The sequence below is a fragment of the Myxocyprinus asiaticus genome, chromosome 32, assembly GCF_019703515.2.
Source record: "Myxocyprinus asiaticus isolate MX2 ecotype Aquarium Trade chromosome 32, UBuf_Myxa_2, whole genome shotgun sequence".
NCBI lineage: Eukaryota > Metazoa > Chordata > Actinopteri > Cypriniformes > Catostomidae > Myxocyprinus > Myxocyprinus asiaticus.
The window spans coordinates 44,804,608-44,822,107 of record NC_059375.1 but is presented as its reverse complement, the minus strand read 5'-3'; the positions used below and the strand labels follow the sequence as shown (position 1 = coordinate 44,822,107).

Genomic DNA, 17,500 nt, shown 5'->3' with positions numbered 1-17,500 from the left:
GTATTACAGGTGGTGGCATAGTGGACTAAAACACATAACTGGTAATCAGAAGGTTGCTGGTTCTATCCCCACAGCCATCACCATTGTGTCCTTGAGTAAGATACTTAACTCCAGGTTGCTCCAGGGGTATTGTCCCTGTAATAAGTGCACTGTAAGTCACTTTGGATAAAAGCATCTGCCAAATGTAAATGTTATAATGATTACTGTGCCCCTGCTATTTACACATTTTTAATGTTTATTACACTGCTCTGCTCAAAATACTATATATAGGTTTCTGTATCATAATATCGTAATATATTATGCTTTGTATATCTGCATATGTCCACCATCCCATAAACATTTGTTCGCGTTGATGACAGAGTGGATGAGAGTTCATTTAAATCACAACAGAAACGGTTCTAGTAAATGTGACATTGTTTATTTCCTGAACGATATCGACATCTAGCGGTCATAGTGTGTAATGCACCGGCCTGATTCCTCTTATTGTCATCAGTCTTCATGAATGTTTCACAGTTTGGCGTAGATACTTTTAACTAAACTGAACTGAGAAAAAACAAATGGATTCAGATAACTTAAATCTGCACAAGTGAATACCAGGTTTCAGCACAAGTGTGTAGAAAACAAATGGGATTGAAGCTCAAATGCATCTGGACGACACAAGAAAAGTCCACTAGATGTCACTGTCACATCACTTCGAAACAAGACGCGTCTGAAACTGCGCCTGCTGACATGCAATTTATTACAGTTTAAAGTTATTTTAACATGTATTCCATGTGTGTGTGTTTAATCAGATCGTTTCTTGAGCAAGCATAATAATTTTTGCTATTTTACAATTGCAGTTTAATATTCACACTAATCTGACATTTCTTATAATACGATACAGTGGGGAAGGTATTTTCAGGTTCAGTTCTGTTTTATTATTTTTCCAAATACATGCATGAAGGGAAATCACTAGATATCATTATAGATCTTCAATCCAATATAATATATTTGTAAAGAACTAAAATTGATGAGTCAATGACACTGTGTTGTTGTGACACAATTGTTTCTTTGTCCTCTAAATGATTGCGGTCAACTCGCAAACTCTGCGAATTATTCAACCATCTTTACAGACAGTTACATAGAAACTCAATGGCAACTATACGGCACGGTTGTTTTAAACATAATATATTTACGGTACCTATTGGAAACATGCCAAAAATAACGTCGACAAAATCAAACTGAATCCACATTTTAGATCGATTACACACAAAAGCAGCTATTGAAAGAATGAGTGTTTCTTTATTATGTTATCCATTATTTGTGTATTTATTTAAAGCATATAGATTTAGGAGTTATTATTAATATTATTATTTTAGACACATGACAGGAGTATACAATGACTTGCCTTTGATGTACATGACTGCTGTTCTGGTTAGTATTTGTTTAATCAGTGTTTAATACGAGGTGAACGCAGAGGGGATCTGGAGGTGATTTAGGGGTCGTTCGAACACTAAGAGTTTTATCATGTGATGATGCCTGTGATTGGTCGGTGGGTGTCCGTTTTTACAATTATCCGACCAGAGCAGAGAGGACGCGTCAAAGACCATTGAGAGGAAACGCACGAAAAGAATAATAGGAACACGATATTGACAAACCTGTTAGTTTGAGCCCATGGCAACACTATTTCTGTGGGAAAGGACAATTGACGTATGTGACCACAGGTGACAGACAATGCGCGCACACGAGAGAACACTAACTTATGCGCGCTCTGCGGGAGAGTAAATGACAAAGTTCCATAGAAATGAAAATGCAGAATGTAAAGCTCAGGATTATACCTGTCTGAAATCACTAGCACGTCACCTCTCAGGAGCGAGAAACCAGCGACCAGACCAAACCAAACCATCCGTGCGCGCCGGACACCAGAAAAGTCCGTGCGTAAAACCAAAGAAGCGTCAACGCACATGAAAGGAATGAACTGTGGCTCTGGAACTCCATTCTAAAGGACGATTCTCTTGAGGTAAACAGGCATTTTAAAAGCCATGGAATCTGACGGCTCGACTGGGTTGGCTAAATCAGCTGCCTTAAAGTTGTCCGAAATGGGCGAAAGAACTAAACAGCTCGGCAGCGCGATGCAAGAACCCAACCGGCAGAGACGCGTCATTCTGGTGATCGTTTGCGTCGCTCTTCTTCTTGATAACATGCTGTACATGGTGATAGTTCCCATTATTCCCGATTATCTCGCAGATTTAGAGAGCGAGCAAGCTCTGCACACACACGCCAACTCTTCCCTAAACAGAACATTCAGCGGGAAAAGTAACAGGGAAAATCTCGACGTTCAGATCGGGGTTTTATTCGCATCGAAGGCGATCCTGCAACTCATGGTGAACCCCTTATCAGGAACATTCATCGACCGAGTTGGATATGATATTCCGCTGCTCATCGGCCTCATGGTCATGTTTGTGTCCACGTGTATATTTGCTTTCGCGGAAAACTACGTGACCCTGTTCATCGCGCGCAGCATGCAGGGTCTAGGTTCGGCGTTCGCCGACACATCTGGAATCGCGATGATCGCGGACAAATACACGGAGGAGGCGGAAAGGAGTCGCGCGCTGGGCATCGCGCTCGCCTTCATCTCGTTCGGGAGTCTCGTGGCGCCTCCGTTCGGCGGCGTCCTGTACGAATTCGCAGGTAAAAGTGTCCCGTTCATAGTTCTGGCCTCTGTTTGCTTGGCAGACGGCGTTTTACTCTTGACTGTGATCAAACCTTTCTCTAACAGGACTCGAGAGAATATGCCGATCGGGACGCCAATTTACCGGCTCATGGCTGACCCGTATATCGCCGTGGTTGCGGGTGCTCTGACCGTCTGTAACATTCCTCTGGCTTTCCTTGAGCCCACCATCTCCAACTGGATGGAGAACACGATGAGCGCCAGTAAGTGGGAGATGGGACTGGTCTGGCTGCCCGCGTTCTTCCCGCACGTGTTGGGTGTTTATATCACGGTCAAACTGGCGGCGAAGTACCCGAACCTACAGTGGTTCTACGGTGCTCTGGGTATGGTCATCATAGGGGCCAGCTCCTGCACTGTCCCGGCTTGCAGAAACTTCACCCAGTTAATCTTCCCCCTGTGTGGCATCTGCTTTGGCATCGCTCTGGTGGACACGGCACTCTTGCCCACTCTGGCCTTTCTGGTGGACGTGCGTCATGTGTCGGTGTACGGAAGCGTTTACGCCATCGCTGATATCTCATACTCTCTCGCGTACGCTATGGGACCTGTAGTAGCGGGACAGATAGTACATAACCTGGGCTTTGTTCAGTTAAACCTCGGTATGGGATTGGTTAACGTGCTTTACGCGCCGGCCCTGCTGTTCCTGCGTTACGTGTGCCAGATGAAACCGTCTTACTCGGAGAGAAATGTGCTGCTGGAGGAAGGACCGACGGGACTCTACGACACCATTCAAATGGAAGAGCGCAAACTGAAGCGGAAAGGTTTGTGTACCACGACGAGCAGCGTGTGTCCCGTGGACGAGAACGGATTCTTTGAGCGTTCAGATGAAGAATCCTCCGGTCCCGAGTACACTTAACCACAACAACTAGATCCACAGACTGTGTAGCAAACATTCATAATCTGATGTGCAATATTTATCCATGACTGTGTCTTTTATTTCTTCTATGATTTCGATATAAACTGCATTTGTAGAAAACATGAATAAAGTTCGTAGCTGCGTGAGACTGAAACTCAAGAAATACTGTACAATTCCCATAAAATGTATTTTTCATTCATTGAAAGAATCAATACAAATAAATATGACAACGAGCTATTGTAGTTTTATGATCTTCAGATTGTCTAGAAGTTCATTCTCTATATCTTCTAAACACAATCAAATCTTTGTGAGAATTGAATTGTTTATTATTTAGCAACTGATTTGATCGAACTTCAAAGTATTCGATTGTGACCTGTTCACATGAGATCAGCAATTTCAGACTCCTATAGAGACAATTTTGATTGTAACACATCAGCAATAAAACATAATTTTATATATTTTGTCTGAAGATTACAGTGCCTTTTAAGATAAATAACGCTAACATTAAAAATAAAGGAAATAGACAATAATACATTTAAACATTCATTATTCATTCACATGAGCATGATGCTAACATAAAGAAAACTCAAATCAGATTTTAGTGTGTGTGTGTGTGAGTGTGTGTGTGTGTGTGTGTGTGTGTGTGTGTGTGTGTGTGTGTGTGTGTGTGTGTGTGTGTGTGTGTGTGTGTGTGTGTGTGTGAGTGTGTGTGTGTGATGTGTGTGTGTGTGTGTGTGTGTGTGTGTGTGTGTGTGTGTGTGTGTGTGTGTGTGTGTGTGTGTGTGTGTGTGTGTGTGTGTGTGTGTGTGTGTGTGTGTGTGTGTGTGCATGTGTGTGTGAGTGTATGTATGTGTATATGTGTGTGTGTGTGTGTGTATGTGTGTGTGTGTGTGTGTGTGTGTGTGTGTGTATGTGTGTGTGTGTGTGTGTGTGTGTGTTTGTGTTTCAATCACATACAAATAAAATAAGAAAATATATGCACCCTAACACGCTTGCACAAGTTTGTGAAGTAAATAAATAGGTGAAATAAATCAGAAATACATTATTAAAGTGCATCAGACCTTCTGTGATGGGAGGAGTCACGGACACACACTCACACACACACTCACACACACACACACACACACACACACAATCTCACACACATACACACGCACACACAAAGACACCCACACACACACACACGGACACACACAGTCACACACACACACACACACACACACACGCGCGCGCGCCCACACACAAATACACACACACACAGTCACACACACACACACACACACAGTCACACAAATACACACACACACATACACACACACACACACACACACACACACACACACACACACACACACATACACACACACACACACAGTCACACAAATACACACACACACACATACACACGCATACACACGCACACACAAACATACACACACACACAGTCACACACACACACACACACACACACACACACACACACACAGTCACACAAATACACACACACACATACACACACACACACAGTCACACAAATACACACACAAATACACACACACACATACACACACACAAACACACACACACACACACACATACACATACACGGACACATTCACGGACACATACATACACACACACAAACACACACACACACACACACACACACACACACACACACACACACACACACACACACACACACACATACACGGACACATTCACGGACACATTCACGGACACGGTCCACGACACGAGCGACTGACAGACACTGAAGCAGCAGTGAGAGAGAGACACGCGCTCCATCTGTCTGTCTCTCTCTCCACAGATCACCGATGAACAGGTAAGCATGTTCTCTACTAATCATCTCGTTCATTTACTTCTTACAACTTGCAAAAGTTTACAAAAGGAAAACTCTTTAACTAAATAACTATTTTAGTATTTTGTGACTGCGGGATATTTTTCCTAATATTTGCTCTGTCGTCATGATGTGAATTGAACTTTCTTAAAAAGAGATTTTCTACGGTTTTGTCTTGTTTTGCGATTTCATGTGTTTTTATAGCTGTGCAGAAAGCAGACTGTAATTTACTCCATAAGTGACTTGCATATTTCCAACAAATCTTAATACATGTTCTTAAATAAAGAGCAGCTAGAGGGTTGATTTAATGAAATACGATGTTTGTCAGGTGTTACTCGAGGTCACACGTTTATGTTTTATTGGAAATTAAAATGTCATTTTTACAAAAGTCACTTTCTACAGCTGTTCAAGCACGAAATCATCGTTCATCATATCGACATTACACAAACACTTCACTACAGGTAAAAATGTAAAAATGCGACCTGAGAGTTCATTTGCTGACAGTTCAGTTCCGACAAATTGTACAAATGAGATCGATTTTACGAGCAAACTATCTTAATTAATCCCAGTTTTCATGAACTTTATGCCAGCGTTCAGATCCATAAAATAATCGTTGCGAGTGTCTACACATTTTCTGAATTACAAAGTGATCATGCGCATTAGCTCTAAGTTCATATGTGATGATGTGTCTGAGGTGACGGATGTGTGATCATTTTCACAGATAAAAAACACCCGCCGGACAAAGTCACGATGCCTGTCCTGAAGAGAGACACCCATAAAGATGTGAGAGCATTATTACCCTTCTCCAGCTTCTTCTTTCTCTTATTATTCATTTCATAGTTGCAAAAACTGATAAACATCAGGCGTATCTGATTAAATCGTCTGTCTAATTCTGATTAAAGTCTCACTGCTGTGAAATGGTAATATTTCTCATCTAGCAGTGGAAATAAAATTGTTCTTTTGAGGGTTTCTGCTGTTCAGAGGAAAGTCCTTGTCCAAGGTCCTGAAACATCAATCTCTCTCTCTCTCTCTCTCTCTCTCTCTCTCTCTCTCTCTCTCTCTCTCTCTCTCGTCTCTCTCTAACAGTGCAATCAGCAAATACAAACGAGCTTTACGAATATGATTTTAGAGGCTTTCCTCTCTAAATCAAAATTACATTTTAATACTAGTTGTCAAACATAGCAGCTAATGATTGTGTTAACATGTGACACTATTTGTAATTGACAGGATGTTAAACATTATAGAAAATAATAACCCTAACATTTACACATTTAAAAACAGCTAAATAAAAATCTCTGATGCTCTCTTTAAGTCATCTGAATAGTACTGCAACAGATGATATATTTCTTAACTATTGGTGAAACATTTGCATTTTGTTAATCAAAACAGCATTTTCGACCTGCAGGAAATACGTTTTTCTCTACCAGAGGCTTTCAAAATCTTCCCTCCATTTGTCTTCAAGCTAATCGCATAAATTATTGAAAAAAGCTGAAAGCAACAAAACTTCAGAGGGACTCTCATCAGTTACTCACTCATTAATGCAGCAGCACCGGAGGGCAGACATTACCATCAGTGGGCAGAAACACCCAAATATTACCAACTCGTTCTCAGTCAGTGGAACATCTGAGTAAATGCAGAGGTTGAGATATCAGAAAAAGGTTACAAGTAGGCAGGAAGATCCAAAGCATTTCATGTTTTACTTTACATCTGCTGGATTGTGCTGAATAAGATTCAGACTCATCCCCTGTTTTTCGTCTCTTTAATAGATTTTGCCTAAAGTGCCAGTCCCAGATCTGCAGCACACACTGGACATGTACCTGAGATCAGTGAAACACCTCGTCTCTGAAACACAGTTCAGAAAAACCAGAGCCATCGTGGAGACATTCGGAAAACATGGAGGTCTCGGAGAAAAACTTCAAAAACAGCTGCTAGAGAGACGAGACAAGACAGAGAACTGGGTACACACACAGTAAACATCTACTGTATATCCTTACAGTGCTGACCAAATCAACAGGATGAGATTTCTCATTAAAGTCCCATAAAAATAATAAAGAGCAGGTGATCTGTGACTATTGATCAGACTGCAGGAAATATTTGTTGATTTCATGTGACAGCAGCACTTGATAAATAAACTCATAGCACTAATATTTTATTGTGTCTTTCTCTTGTCACACCACAGATGAGTTCAATTAAAGTGCAGGAAATAAGACGAGTTTTGCTGTGTTTATGTCAGGTGTACGATTACTGGCTGGAAGACATGTATCTGAAGAACAGACTGGCACTTCCTGTGAACTCCAATCCTGCGCTGGTTTTCCCCAAACAATCCTTCAGAGAACAGAAAGATGCTCTCATGTAAGTGAATCAAGAGCACTAATTAATTCACATGCAAGAAACTGTGTCTGCTCTGCAGTTTTTCTCCTTCACTGGAATAAATGTCATGAATATTGTGCAGTGATACTCAAAGTAAGACGACAACAGTTATTAACTGGATAACGAGGATAAGAGGATAACAAAGAAGAAAAACAAAAAAAAGCATCTGCCATCTGACCTGAACACACATTGATCAGGACATCAGCTGTAATTATTTCCACAGTAACGTGAAGGTATTTTGCCTGTGATGGAGAGGAGTGTTATTCCATCCATGTCAGACTTTATACACTTGTCTGTGTATAAAATCATAATTTCTGTGATGCTTGTGTCCTCCAGACCAGCTCAATGTGAAATGAACAGGCTGGTTAGACTGTCCAAACACACACACACACACACACACACAGAGAGAGAGAGAGACACACACACACACAGAGACACACACACACTCACAGTGGGTCAGTAATAAGGGACTAATTTCATAACCGTCTGAAGATCCTCAGATTGAAGTGGGAAAGGCCATTATGCTGTCTCTCTCTCTCCCTCTCTCTCTCTCTCTCTCTCTCTCTCTCTCTCTCTCTCTCTCTCTCTTTGAGTCTGATGTGTGTTAATAGTGTGCATCAATCAGATGTAATAATGTGTATTAAGTGGACAGATATTGAATATGAAATATTTTTCTTCTTTTATGTTTGTTGTGTTTGTGCAGGTTTGCTGCTCGTCTCATTCTGAGTGTTTGTGAGTACAAGAATCTAGTGGACGGGTAAATCAAGTCCTTTATTCTAATCAACCGATCTGCTTTTACCTTCGTCACTAAAACACAGAAAGAGAGACATGAGCTCTGAGCAGAGTGTGTGTGTGTGTGTGTGTGTGTGTGTGTGTGGGGTAGTAAGACTCTTCCAGTGGATGTGGCTCGTGGTCAGTCGTGTGAATCTCATCTGTGTATGAATCAGTACGAGCATCTTTTCAGTTCATACAGACGAGCCGGACTTGAGCGGGACACACTCATCACAACAGACGCTGCACATGTGATTGTGGCCTGTAAGAATCAGGTCAGTGATTTTGTGTTGTTTCTCCAGTGCTGTGTTTGTCTGTAGTGTTCGTTTGGTGAGATGAGCGGTTCAGTGTTCATACTTCAGACAGTCTGTTCATGGTTCTAATCAGCAGAGGTGGGTAGTAATGCGCTACATTTACTCCGTTACATTTACTTGAGTAACTTTTTGGGAAAAAAATTACTTTTATGAGTATGTTTAACTGGGGGTACTTTTTACTCTTACTCAAGCAAATTTCTAATGAAAAAAGTGTACTTTTACTTCGTTACAATGGGCAACGTTCCTGACATTCCATTACTGGTTTTAATTCAATGAGTGTTTTTAAATGCATAATTTATTAAGAGTTTTTTTTTAATGGGACTTTTACAACAGCAGAACTTACTGTACAGCAGCGCACTGTCCCTCAAGTCGAGCTCATCACTCCTACAGCAAGCGCTCAAAATAAACACTTTCAAAATGCCTTCATTTTACACCAAGACAAGTGGATATTTCAAGATTTAAATTACAGCTCCAACTTATGAAAGCATGTTGTGGTAAGTTTTGGCAATTTTGTGATAATGTGAGCTTGTCTGTGTAACGGTGATGGTCATTTTCAGGGTAATTCTGCATCTGTGGGCTCTTAGGACCTCAGTTTATAATGATACATTTTTATATCAGTGCTGCAATGCATCTGTGTCTTTATCCATGTAAACATCTGCTCTAAGTATAAATGCCTTTTGCTCTGCCCATCACGTGCAGACAGCATTTCTAAGTTTGACAGACGCAGTGCGTTTTTCTAATGGACAACCGAGAACAAGCTTTGAACTTAAATAAGCCTAACATGCTTCCAAACACAGAGATGAGTTGCAGTTTACCCGTAGTGTACAGAACTAATAATCTAAATCATTTCGACAAAACACTGTAACTACCCTGATCTAAGAATCCATGAAGGACTTTAAAAAGCTGTGAAGTAGCAACAGTAGGCATTAATAAAGCATGATCTTTATAAGATGATTATATATAACTGGGCCTGTGGAACATTGTTCAAGTTTTTTCACCGTAATAATTACCAGAAAGGTTTCCAAACTTTTAATTGACAGATTCATCTTAATCTGACAATAAATCCATATAGTTTAGCCATAAATTAATATTCTGTCATAATTTTCCCACCTTCATTTTGTTCCAAACCTGTGTGACTTTCTGTATTTTGTGGAACCCAATAGATGTTAGGCATAATGTTAGAGACTGACAGTCTCAGTCACCATTCCCTTTTAAAATATGGAGGAAGAAAACACACAGTGAAAGTAAATGGCTAAGGCTAACATTCTGTCTATCATCAGAATCAGAATGAGCTTTATTGCCAAGTATGCTTACACATACAAGGAATTTGTCTAGGTGACAGAAGCTTCCAGTGTACAAACAATACAACAACAAGACAGAGATAATAATAAAAAATAGAATAAAAATAAAAAGTGAATAGAAAATATAAGTATATATAGAAATATACGATAAGACTATATATATGTGTGTGTGTGTGTGTGTGTGTAATATACAAATACAAATCTACCATATACAGATGCAAGGGAATTTTGACGCTGACTACCACCCCTGGAGTCACGAGTTTGAATCCAGGATGTGCTGAGTGACTCAAGCCGGGTCTCCTAAGCAACCAAATTGGCCCGGTTGCTAGGGAGGATAGAGTCACATGGGGTAACCTCCTCATGGTTGCTATAATTTGGTTCTCGCTCTCGGTGGGGCATGTGGTGACATGCGCTATGTCTCCGTGGTAATGCGCTTAACAAGCCACATGATAAGATGCACGGACTGACGGTCTGAGATACGGAGGCAACTGAGACTCATCCTCCGGCACCCGGATTGAGTCACTACACCACCACGAGGACTTAGAGCGCATTGGGAATTGGGCATTCCAAATTGGGGAGAAAAGACAGATGCAAGGGAATGTATGGCAGAAGAGGTAGGATATGTAGGATAAATATAAATAGACAAAGCTGTGTATTGCACATAATTATTGCTCAATGGGGCAGTTTTAACTGTTCCTAAGATGGATAGCCTGAGGGAAAAAACTGTTCCTGTGCCTGACGGTTCTGGTGCTCAATATTCTGAAGCGTCGGCCAGAAGGCAACAGTTCAAAAAGGTAGTAGGCTGGGTGAGTGGGGTCCAGAGTGATTTTTACAGCCCTTTTTCTCACTCTGGAAGTGTACAGTTCTTGAAGGGGGGGGGGGGCAGGGGGCAACCAATAATCCTCTCAGCAGTCCGAACTGTCCTTTGTACTCTTCTGATGTCTGATTTCATAGCTGAACCAAACCAGACAGTTATTGAAGTGCAGAGGACAGACTCAATGACTGCTGAGTAGAACTGTATCAGCAGCACCTGTGGCAAGTTGAATTTCCTCAGCTGGTGAAGGATGTACAACCTCTGCTGGGCCTTTTTCACAATGGAGTCAATGTGGGTCTCCCACTTCAGGTCCTGTCAGATGGTAGAGCCCATGAACCTGAATGACACCACTGCTGCCACAGTGCTGTTTAGAATGGTGAGGGGGGTCAGTGTTGGGGTGTTCCTCCTAAAGTCCACTATCATCTCCACTGTTTTGAGCGGGTTCAGCTCCAGGTTGTATTGACAGCACCAGACAGCCAGCTGTTTAACCTCCCTTCTGTATGCAGACTCATCATCATCTTGGATGAGGCTGATGATAGTAGTGTCATCTGCAAACTTCAGGAGCTTGACAGAGGGGTTCTTGGTGGTGCAGTCATTGGTATACAGGGAGAAGAGTAGTGGGGAGAAAACACATCACTGGGGGGCACCAGTGCTGATTGTACAGGTGCTGGAAGTGAATTTTTCCTGTCTCACTAGCTGCTGCCTATCTGTCAGAAGCTGGTGATCCACTGACAGATAGACATGGGAACAGAGAGTTGGTGTAATTTAGTCCAATCCCATGTTGACTGCATCATCCACAGACCTGTTTGCTCGATAAGAAAATTGCAGGGGATCTAGAAAGGGTCCAGTGATGTCCTTCAGGTGGGCCAACACCAGTCTTTCAAATGATTTCATGACCACAGACATCAGAGCGACGGGTCTGTAGTCATTAAGTCCTGTGATTTTGGGTTTCTTTGGGACAGGGATGATGTTGGAGCATTTGAAGCAGCAGGGAACTTCACACTGCTCCTGTGATCTATTGAAGATCATTGTGAAGATGGGGGCCAGCTGGTCAGCACATGATTTTTGACAAGTGGGTGAAACACCGTCTGGGCCCTGTGCTTTCCTTGTCTTTTTTTTTCTGGAAGACACGGCACACCTCCTCTGTGGAGGGGGGGTTGCAGGAGGTGTTGATGTTTGTGTGAAGTGAAGGTCAGAGTGGGTGTGGGGTGTGAGACTGGGCCTTTCAAATCTACAGTAAAACACATTCGAGTTTTCAGCCAGTTGTTGGTTCCCTACAGTGTTGGGGGATGGTGTCTTGAAGTTAGTAATGTCTTTCAGGTGGCTCCACACTGATACAGGGTCGTTAGCTGAAAACGTGTTTTTCAGCTTATCAGAGTAGCTTATTTTGGCCACTCTGATTTCCTTATTCAGTGTGTTCCTGGCCAGATTGTACAAGATTTTATCCCCACTTCTGTAAGCATCCTCTTTGGCCTGACGGAGCTGCCTGAGCTCTGCTGTAAACCATGGTTTGTCATTGTTTTATGTTAAATAAGTCCTAGTAGGAATGCACATATCCTCACAGAAACTGATATATGATGTCACAGTATCTGTGAGCTCGTCCAGATTGGTGTCTGCAGCCTCAAAAACACTCCAATCAGTGCAGTCAAGGCAGGCTTGTAGTTCCTTGTAGTATCATCTCCTTGACTGTGGTGCATGAAAGAAAGTCATGGCTTGGAACAACATTATGGTGAATGATAACAGAATTTCCAATATAATAATAATAATTATTATTATTGTTATTATTATTATTGTTATTATAATTATTATGTAACATGTTAAATGTGTATTATGTAATAGAATATTGGGGAGTAAATGTCTATTATGTAATATGAGGAAGTAAATAGTTACTTGCTACTTGAGTATTCTATCAATTGGATACTTTCTTACTCTTACTCAAGTAATTATTAACATGAGTACTTTTACTTCTACTTGAGTGATTTTTTGTCATATGCACAACCTGTCAGTAATGATACTGATTAAAGTTTCATGAATCTTAAGCATACAAAACAACTCTTGCTTTATTTCTGAAAGTAATGATAACTTCAGTTCAGTAATTGAATCAAATGTCAGTGAATTTAGTGAACGACTCTGAACAACTGATTTAATGAGTCATTCAGTTAAGATTTTGTCAGACTGATTCAAATCGGTAACTTGAGAGTTTGTAATTCTTTTAAAATACATATTAAAAGAACCGGTTCAAAAGAGTAATTTGCTTGTGAATCAAACTAGACTGGTCACAATTTTTGTGCAGAGCACTATTGTATCTGTCAGGTTTGTTATTATTCTTTCTCTGCCGTGGGAGTCTATAGCAGCACTATGAACCGTTCATAGCAAAATAGTGAAATTTGGAACACTAACAGGCATGGGTATATTCTCTAGGACAAACTATATAGTGCCACCACCATTTCAAAAATGCCCTTTTTTTTTTTTTTGCACATAACTTTGAACCATTTGACCCAAAAAAAAAAATAATAAAAAAAAAAATTTCTAAGTTCTCTCCTTATGATGACCGTTTGACTTCCAGTAAAACTCGGCCCATTACAAAGACCGCCATCTTGGCTTGTGACATTTATCACATTTTCTATTCTATTCTCTTCAGACTGAGACAAACAGAAATTACTGAACAGAATTTTGATATTCATTACCGTTTGGAAATTACGTCAAAACAAATTTGACAATATTGATGCAAAACAGGAAGTGAGGCTGTATCTCTGCTATATTTTAGTCTATCTAAACAACATATGGGAGGATTCACTGGAATCATGATCTGAGGGTTCATGCCAAGTTTGGTGACAGCACCACCTATGGGTCAAGAAATGTGAAAAAAAAAAAAAAGCTTAAAAAAAAAAATTCATAACCTTCATGAACAACACCAGTGTTGCAGCAATGATGTTGTGTACTGACTCTCAGCTTGGTACTGTATGTCTCTTTGGCACCAATTAGACTTGACAATTGTGTGGTGCATTGATTAAAACTCTGAACAACGACACCAAAAGTTGGGTGTTTGAACCCCGCCTCAACTAATCTTACTGTTATTCTTCTGTTGCTTAGTGAATGCCAGCAGGGCTTTGCCCCAATCATTGTCCATTTTGTGTTTGTTTGTGGTGGAACGCTGCTGCTGGAAAGCACTTGTTCTAAATCTACCAGAACAATACTGACCTGCACGAAGGACGGGCACCGAAGGATATCTGCGGTCACCTCAGTCTGATTCAAATAATCACAGTCAAAATTGTGGTTTGAGAGGCTCTTAAAATAACTGCAGGTCTTCAGGGGGTCATTGACAGACGCTCTTAAATCACTCCTGCATCAATCCGTCTCTCAGACGTCAAACAGAGCACAGTGCATTTGAGGGTTTTTACCTGGAAATGATTCAGGAAGCGTCTGTAATGAGGTCCAGTCTGAAAACTCAATAACACAATCAGAGATCCGGAGCCGCAGGGAGTCGCTGACACCAGCAGCGCGTTTGTGTTTGTCTCGCTGATCAGTCTGTGCTAAACCAACTAAACACAATAGTGACTGAATAAACAATACAACTGCATTAGTTAGTCATCATTAAATTAAAGTTAAAAAAAAACAATATATTAATAGAGCTGTTGAGCGGTGACTTCAATTTGTAGGCAAACCTGGTACAATTCACCATGAGTTCCTATGGGTTTTATAAGAGCAGTTCTGGATTTATGAGTAAAATAAGGTCTGTGGTATACATTACTTGAAGATACTTGAACATTTTCTTCTAGAACATAAATTACACAGTCATACCTCAAACATGACTTTTGAAGCTGCTGTGTTTCTAAAATAAATGTTGATGCTATCAGTTTGATAAATAAGAACTACAACTACAACAAGTATGTGAGTGAACGTTACTGATGAAATGGAAAACTGTTGTTTGTTAGCAACAAGAATATTTTTTATAACACAGCAGCTTCAAAAGTCCAGTTGTGGCTGTGTCATAAATCCAGAACTGCAATTATAAAACCCATAAGAAAATCCAGAGGGATCAAAAATGCTAATTCTTTTCCGTTTTGTTGGACTAAACCTGAACATCTTTATTTTTTCTTGTTTCTAACATTATGTGTCGAGAGATTACAAATAGCATATTTTACTAAATATTACTAACCCCTCATTAGAGTGCCTCACCCAGCCATGTTGTCTTGATCATTGTGTCTCCTGAAGATGTTCCTCATGTTCATTTTTTCAGTTCTTTGTGCTGAATCTGGTGGATGGATCCAGAAAACTGAATGAAGCAGATGTGGAGTCGCAGCTGCAGTGGATCTGTGAGCAGGTGCAGAACTCTGAGCAGACGCAGCCGGCCTTGGGACTGATGACCTCTGACACCCGGACAGACTGGGCTCGAACCCAAGAAGAGCTGATGAAAGGTCCATTTCAACAGTACACTAAAATATTAGTAATAACTCACAGTGATAGACGGATCAAACGCTCCTATTCAATGAGTCTGAAGTTCATAGTAAAGCAGCAAGTGAAATGGTTCATCTCAAGTGTGTTTGTCTGTCAGTTGTGTTATGAGTCACTGGTGATGTTTGTAATGTGTGTCAGATCCCATGAACAGAGCATCTCTGGATCTGATGGAGCACTGCATGTGTGTCGTCTGTCTGGATGATCCGACTGGACTTGAGCCGAGCGACACCAACAGAGCTGCACTGATGCTGCATGGAGGAGGACCTGATAAAAACGGAGCGAACCGCTGGTACGACAAACCTCTACAGGTAAAATTGTACACGCAGTAAATGAAAACACTTTACAGCTGCTGTCTGTCACATCATCAGTGTTAAAATACTTTTTCAGTTTAATGTTCAGCATCAATAATTCATAGATAGTTTGACTCCTGAAGAGTACAAACACTGTGACGTCATGTCAACTTCTGGCTCAATGGTGTGCGTTAGGGGAGGGACTATCTGTTCGTCTGGCCAATGGGAGATGGGGGGAGTGTTGGGAAAACAGTCATTATGCCACAATTCCATTTAGTAACAGCAAAACGACATGCTGCATCAGTAAATTTGAAGAACCAAATGAAATCATTGATTACAAGTTAGTTGTAAACAGCCTCTTGTTTGTTACTCATGAAAGTGTGTTACTGTGTTTCTCTCAGTTTGTGGTCGGTTTAGATGGTGTATGTGGAGTCGTGTGTGAACACTCACCATTTGAAGGCATCGTTCTGGTGCAGTGTGCTGATTACATCCTGAAAAACATGTTTGTAAACAACACAAATACCCCTGCCACCATCACAACACGCATCTGATCAGACTGCAGTTGTTTCTGTTCAATAAGATCTGAGGAAACATTTTCATCACTATATGAGAATCTTCTCTTTAACTCTTTCTGTTTTGAGCTGTTTTTAATGTCTAACAAATGAACAACACATTAAAACACAAGCTTGATGAGTGGGTTATAAGAACAGTTTGATCTGAAGTGACGGATGTTTCTCTCCTGCAGTCGGAGCCCCTGTAAGCCGATCTCAAGCTGCAGCGACTCTGAACTTCCTCATCCACACAGATTACTGTGGAAGTGTTCACCTCAGATTCACGGCTTACTGGCTTCAGCCGGAGAACACCTGCACAGGTGACAACACACACACCTGTGAAGGGAAAACAGAAGTGTGTTTTACAATATTATCTCCATCAACAGAAGACATTTCAGATGTGCTTTTCATTTACATTTAAGCATTTGGCAGATGCTTTTATACAAAGCGACTTACAGTGCCCTTATTACAGGGACAATCCCCCTGGAGCAACCTGGAGTTAAGTGTCTTACTCAAGGACACAATGGTGGTGCCTGTGGGGATTGAACCAGCAACCTTCTGATTACCAGTTCTGTGCTTTAGTCCACTACGCCACCACCACTTTACTTGTTGTATCAACACAGTTAGCAACTGCGTAACAGTGTTTGAAATAACAGTTCATGACACGAAGATCTCAGATGTCTAACTGTTTTATAAGATCTTAAAATTAAAATGCTGAATAATCTGGCAGCAACCAATGTAATGCCTTATATGTAATTAATAAAATCGTAAAATCAACCCTAAAATGAACTGGTAGGCAATGCAGAGAAGCTAAAACTGGAGTAATATGATAAAAGACTGTAGCCGTGCTAAAGTGCGCTGATTTAAAACTGAAAACGGTCCATTACAATAATCTAGACGAGATGAAATAAAAGCATGTATAAACTTCTCTGTATCCTTGAAACTCAAGACACGTCTCACATTCGAAATGTTCCTTAACTGATAAAAATAAGACTGAACTAACTTCCTGATGTGACATTAACATTTTTCATTTGTGTCAAAATTTGTGTCTGCTGAATATTCAGGACCACCTGATTAAGTGTTGACTCAATCTGATTCTTTTTTAAAACCATGACCGATTATGACAACCTCTGTTTTATCTGAATTTAACTGCAGAAAATGAAATGCCATCTACTATACACTCTTGAAGAACATGTAAACTAGTCAGATC

General features: G+C 40.8%; 2 protein-coding genes across 2 annotated transcripts in view; both read left to right on the top strand.

The window, feature by feature from the left end:
* Window positions 1-2,021: 2,021 nt before the first annotated feature.
* On the top strand, window positions 2,022-3,736 carry LOC127423519 (probable vesicular acetylcholine transporter-B). Its single transcript, XM_051667902.1, has one exon. The coding sequence runs from the start codon at window positions 2,022-2,024 to the stop codon at window positions 3,561-3,563; it is 1,542 nt and encodes a 513-aa protein (XP_051523862.1). The 3' UTR covers window positions 3,564-3,736.
* A 2,435-nt stretch (window positions 3,737-6,171) lies between these two features.
* The window catches only part of LOC127423233 (choline O-acetyltransferase-like), a 13,261-nt gene continuing 1,932 nt past the window's right edge, over window positions 6,172-17,500 (top strand). Inside the window, exons 1-10 of the mRNA XM_051667371.1 lie at window positions 6,172-6,204; window positions 6,931-6,940; window positions 7,186-7,379; window positions 7,655-7,773; window positions 8,495-8,548; window positions 8,675-8,837; window positions 15,232-15,409; window positions 15,588-15,757; window positions 16,141-16,241; window positions 16,485-16,610. Coding sequence (XP_051523331.1) covers window positions 6,172-6,204; window positions 6,931-6,940; window positions 7,186-7,379; window positions 7,655-7,773; window positions 8,495-8,548; window positions 8,675-8,837; window positions 15,232-15,409; window positions 15,588-15,757; window positions 16,141-16,241; window positions 16,485-16,610 — 1,148 coding nt within the window. The remainder of the gene's footprint in view (window positions 6,205-6,930; window positions 6,941-7,185; window positions 7,380-7,654; window positions 7,774-8,494; window positions 8,549-8,674; window positions 8,838-15,231; window positions 15,410-15,587; window positions 15,758-16,140; window positions 16,242-16,484; window positions 16,611-17,500) is intronic.

Coding starts and splice junctions, on each gene's coding strand:
- LOC127423519 (XM_051667902.1), top strand. CDS start 2,022: ATGGAATCTGACGGCTCGACTGGGTTGGCTAAATCAGCTGCCTTAAAG.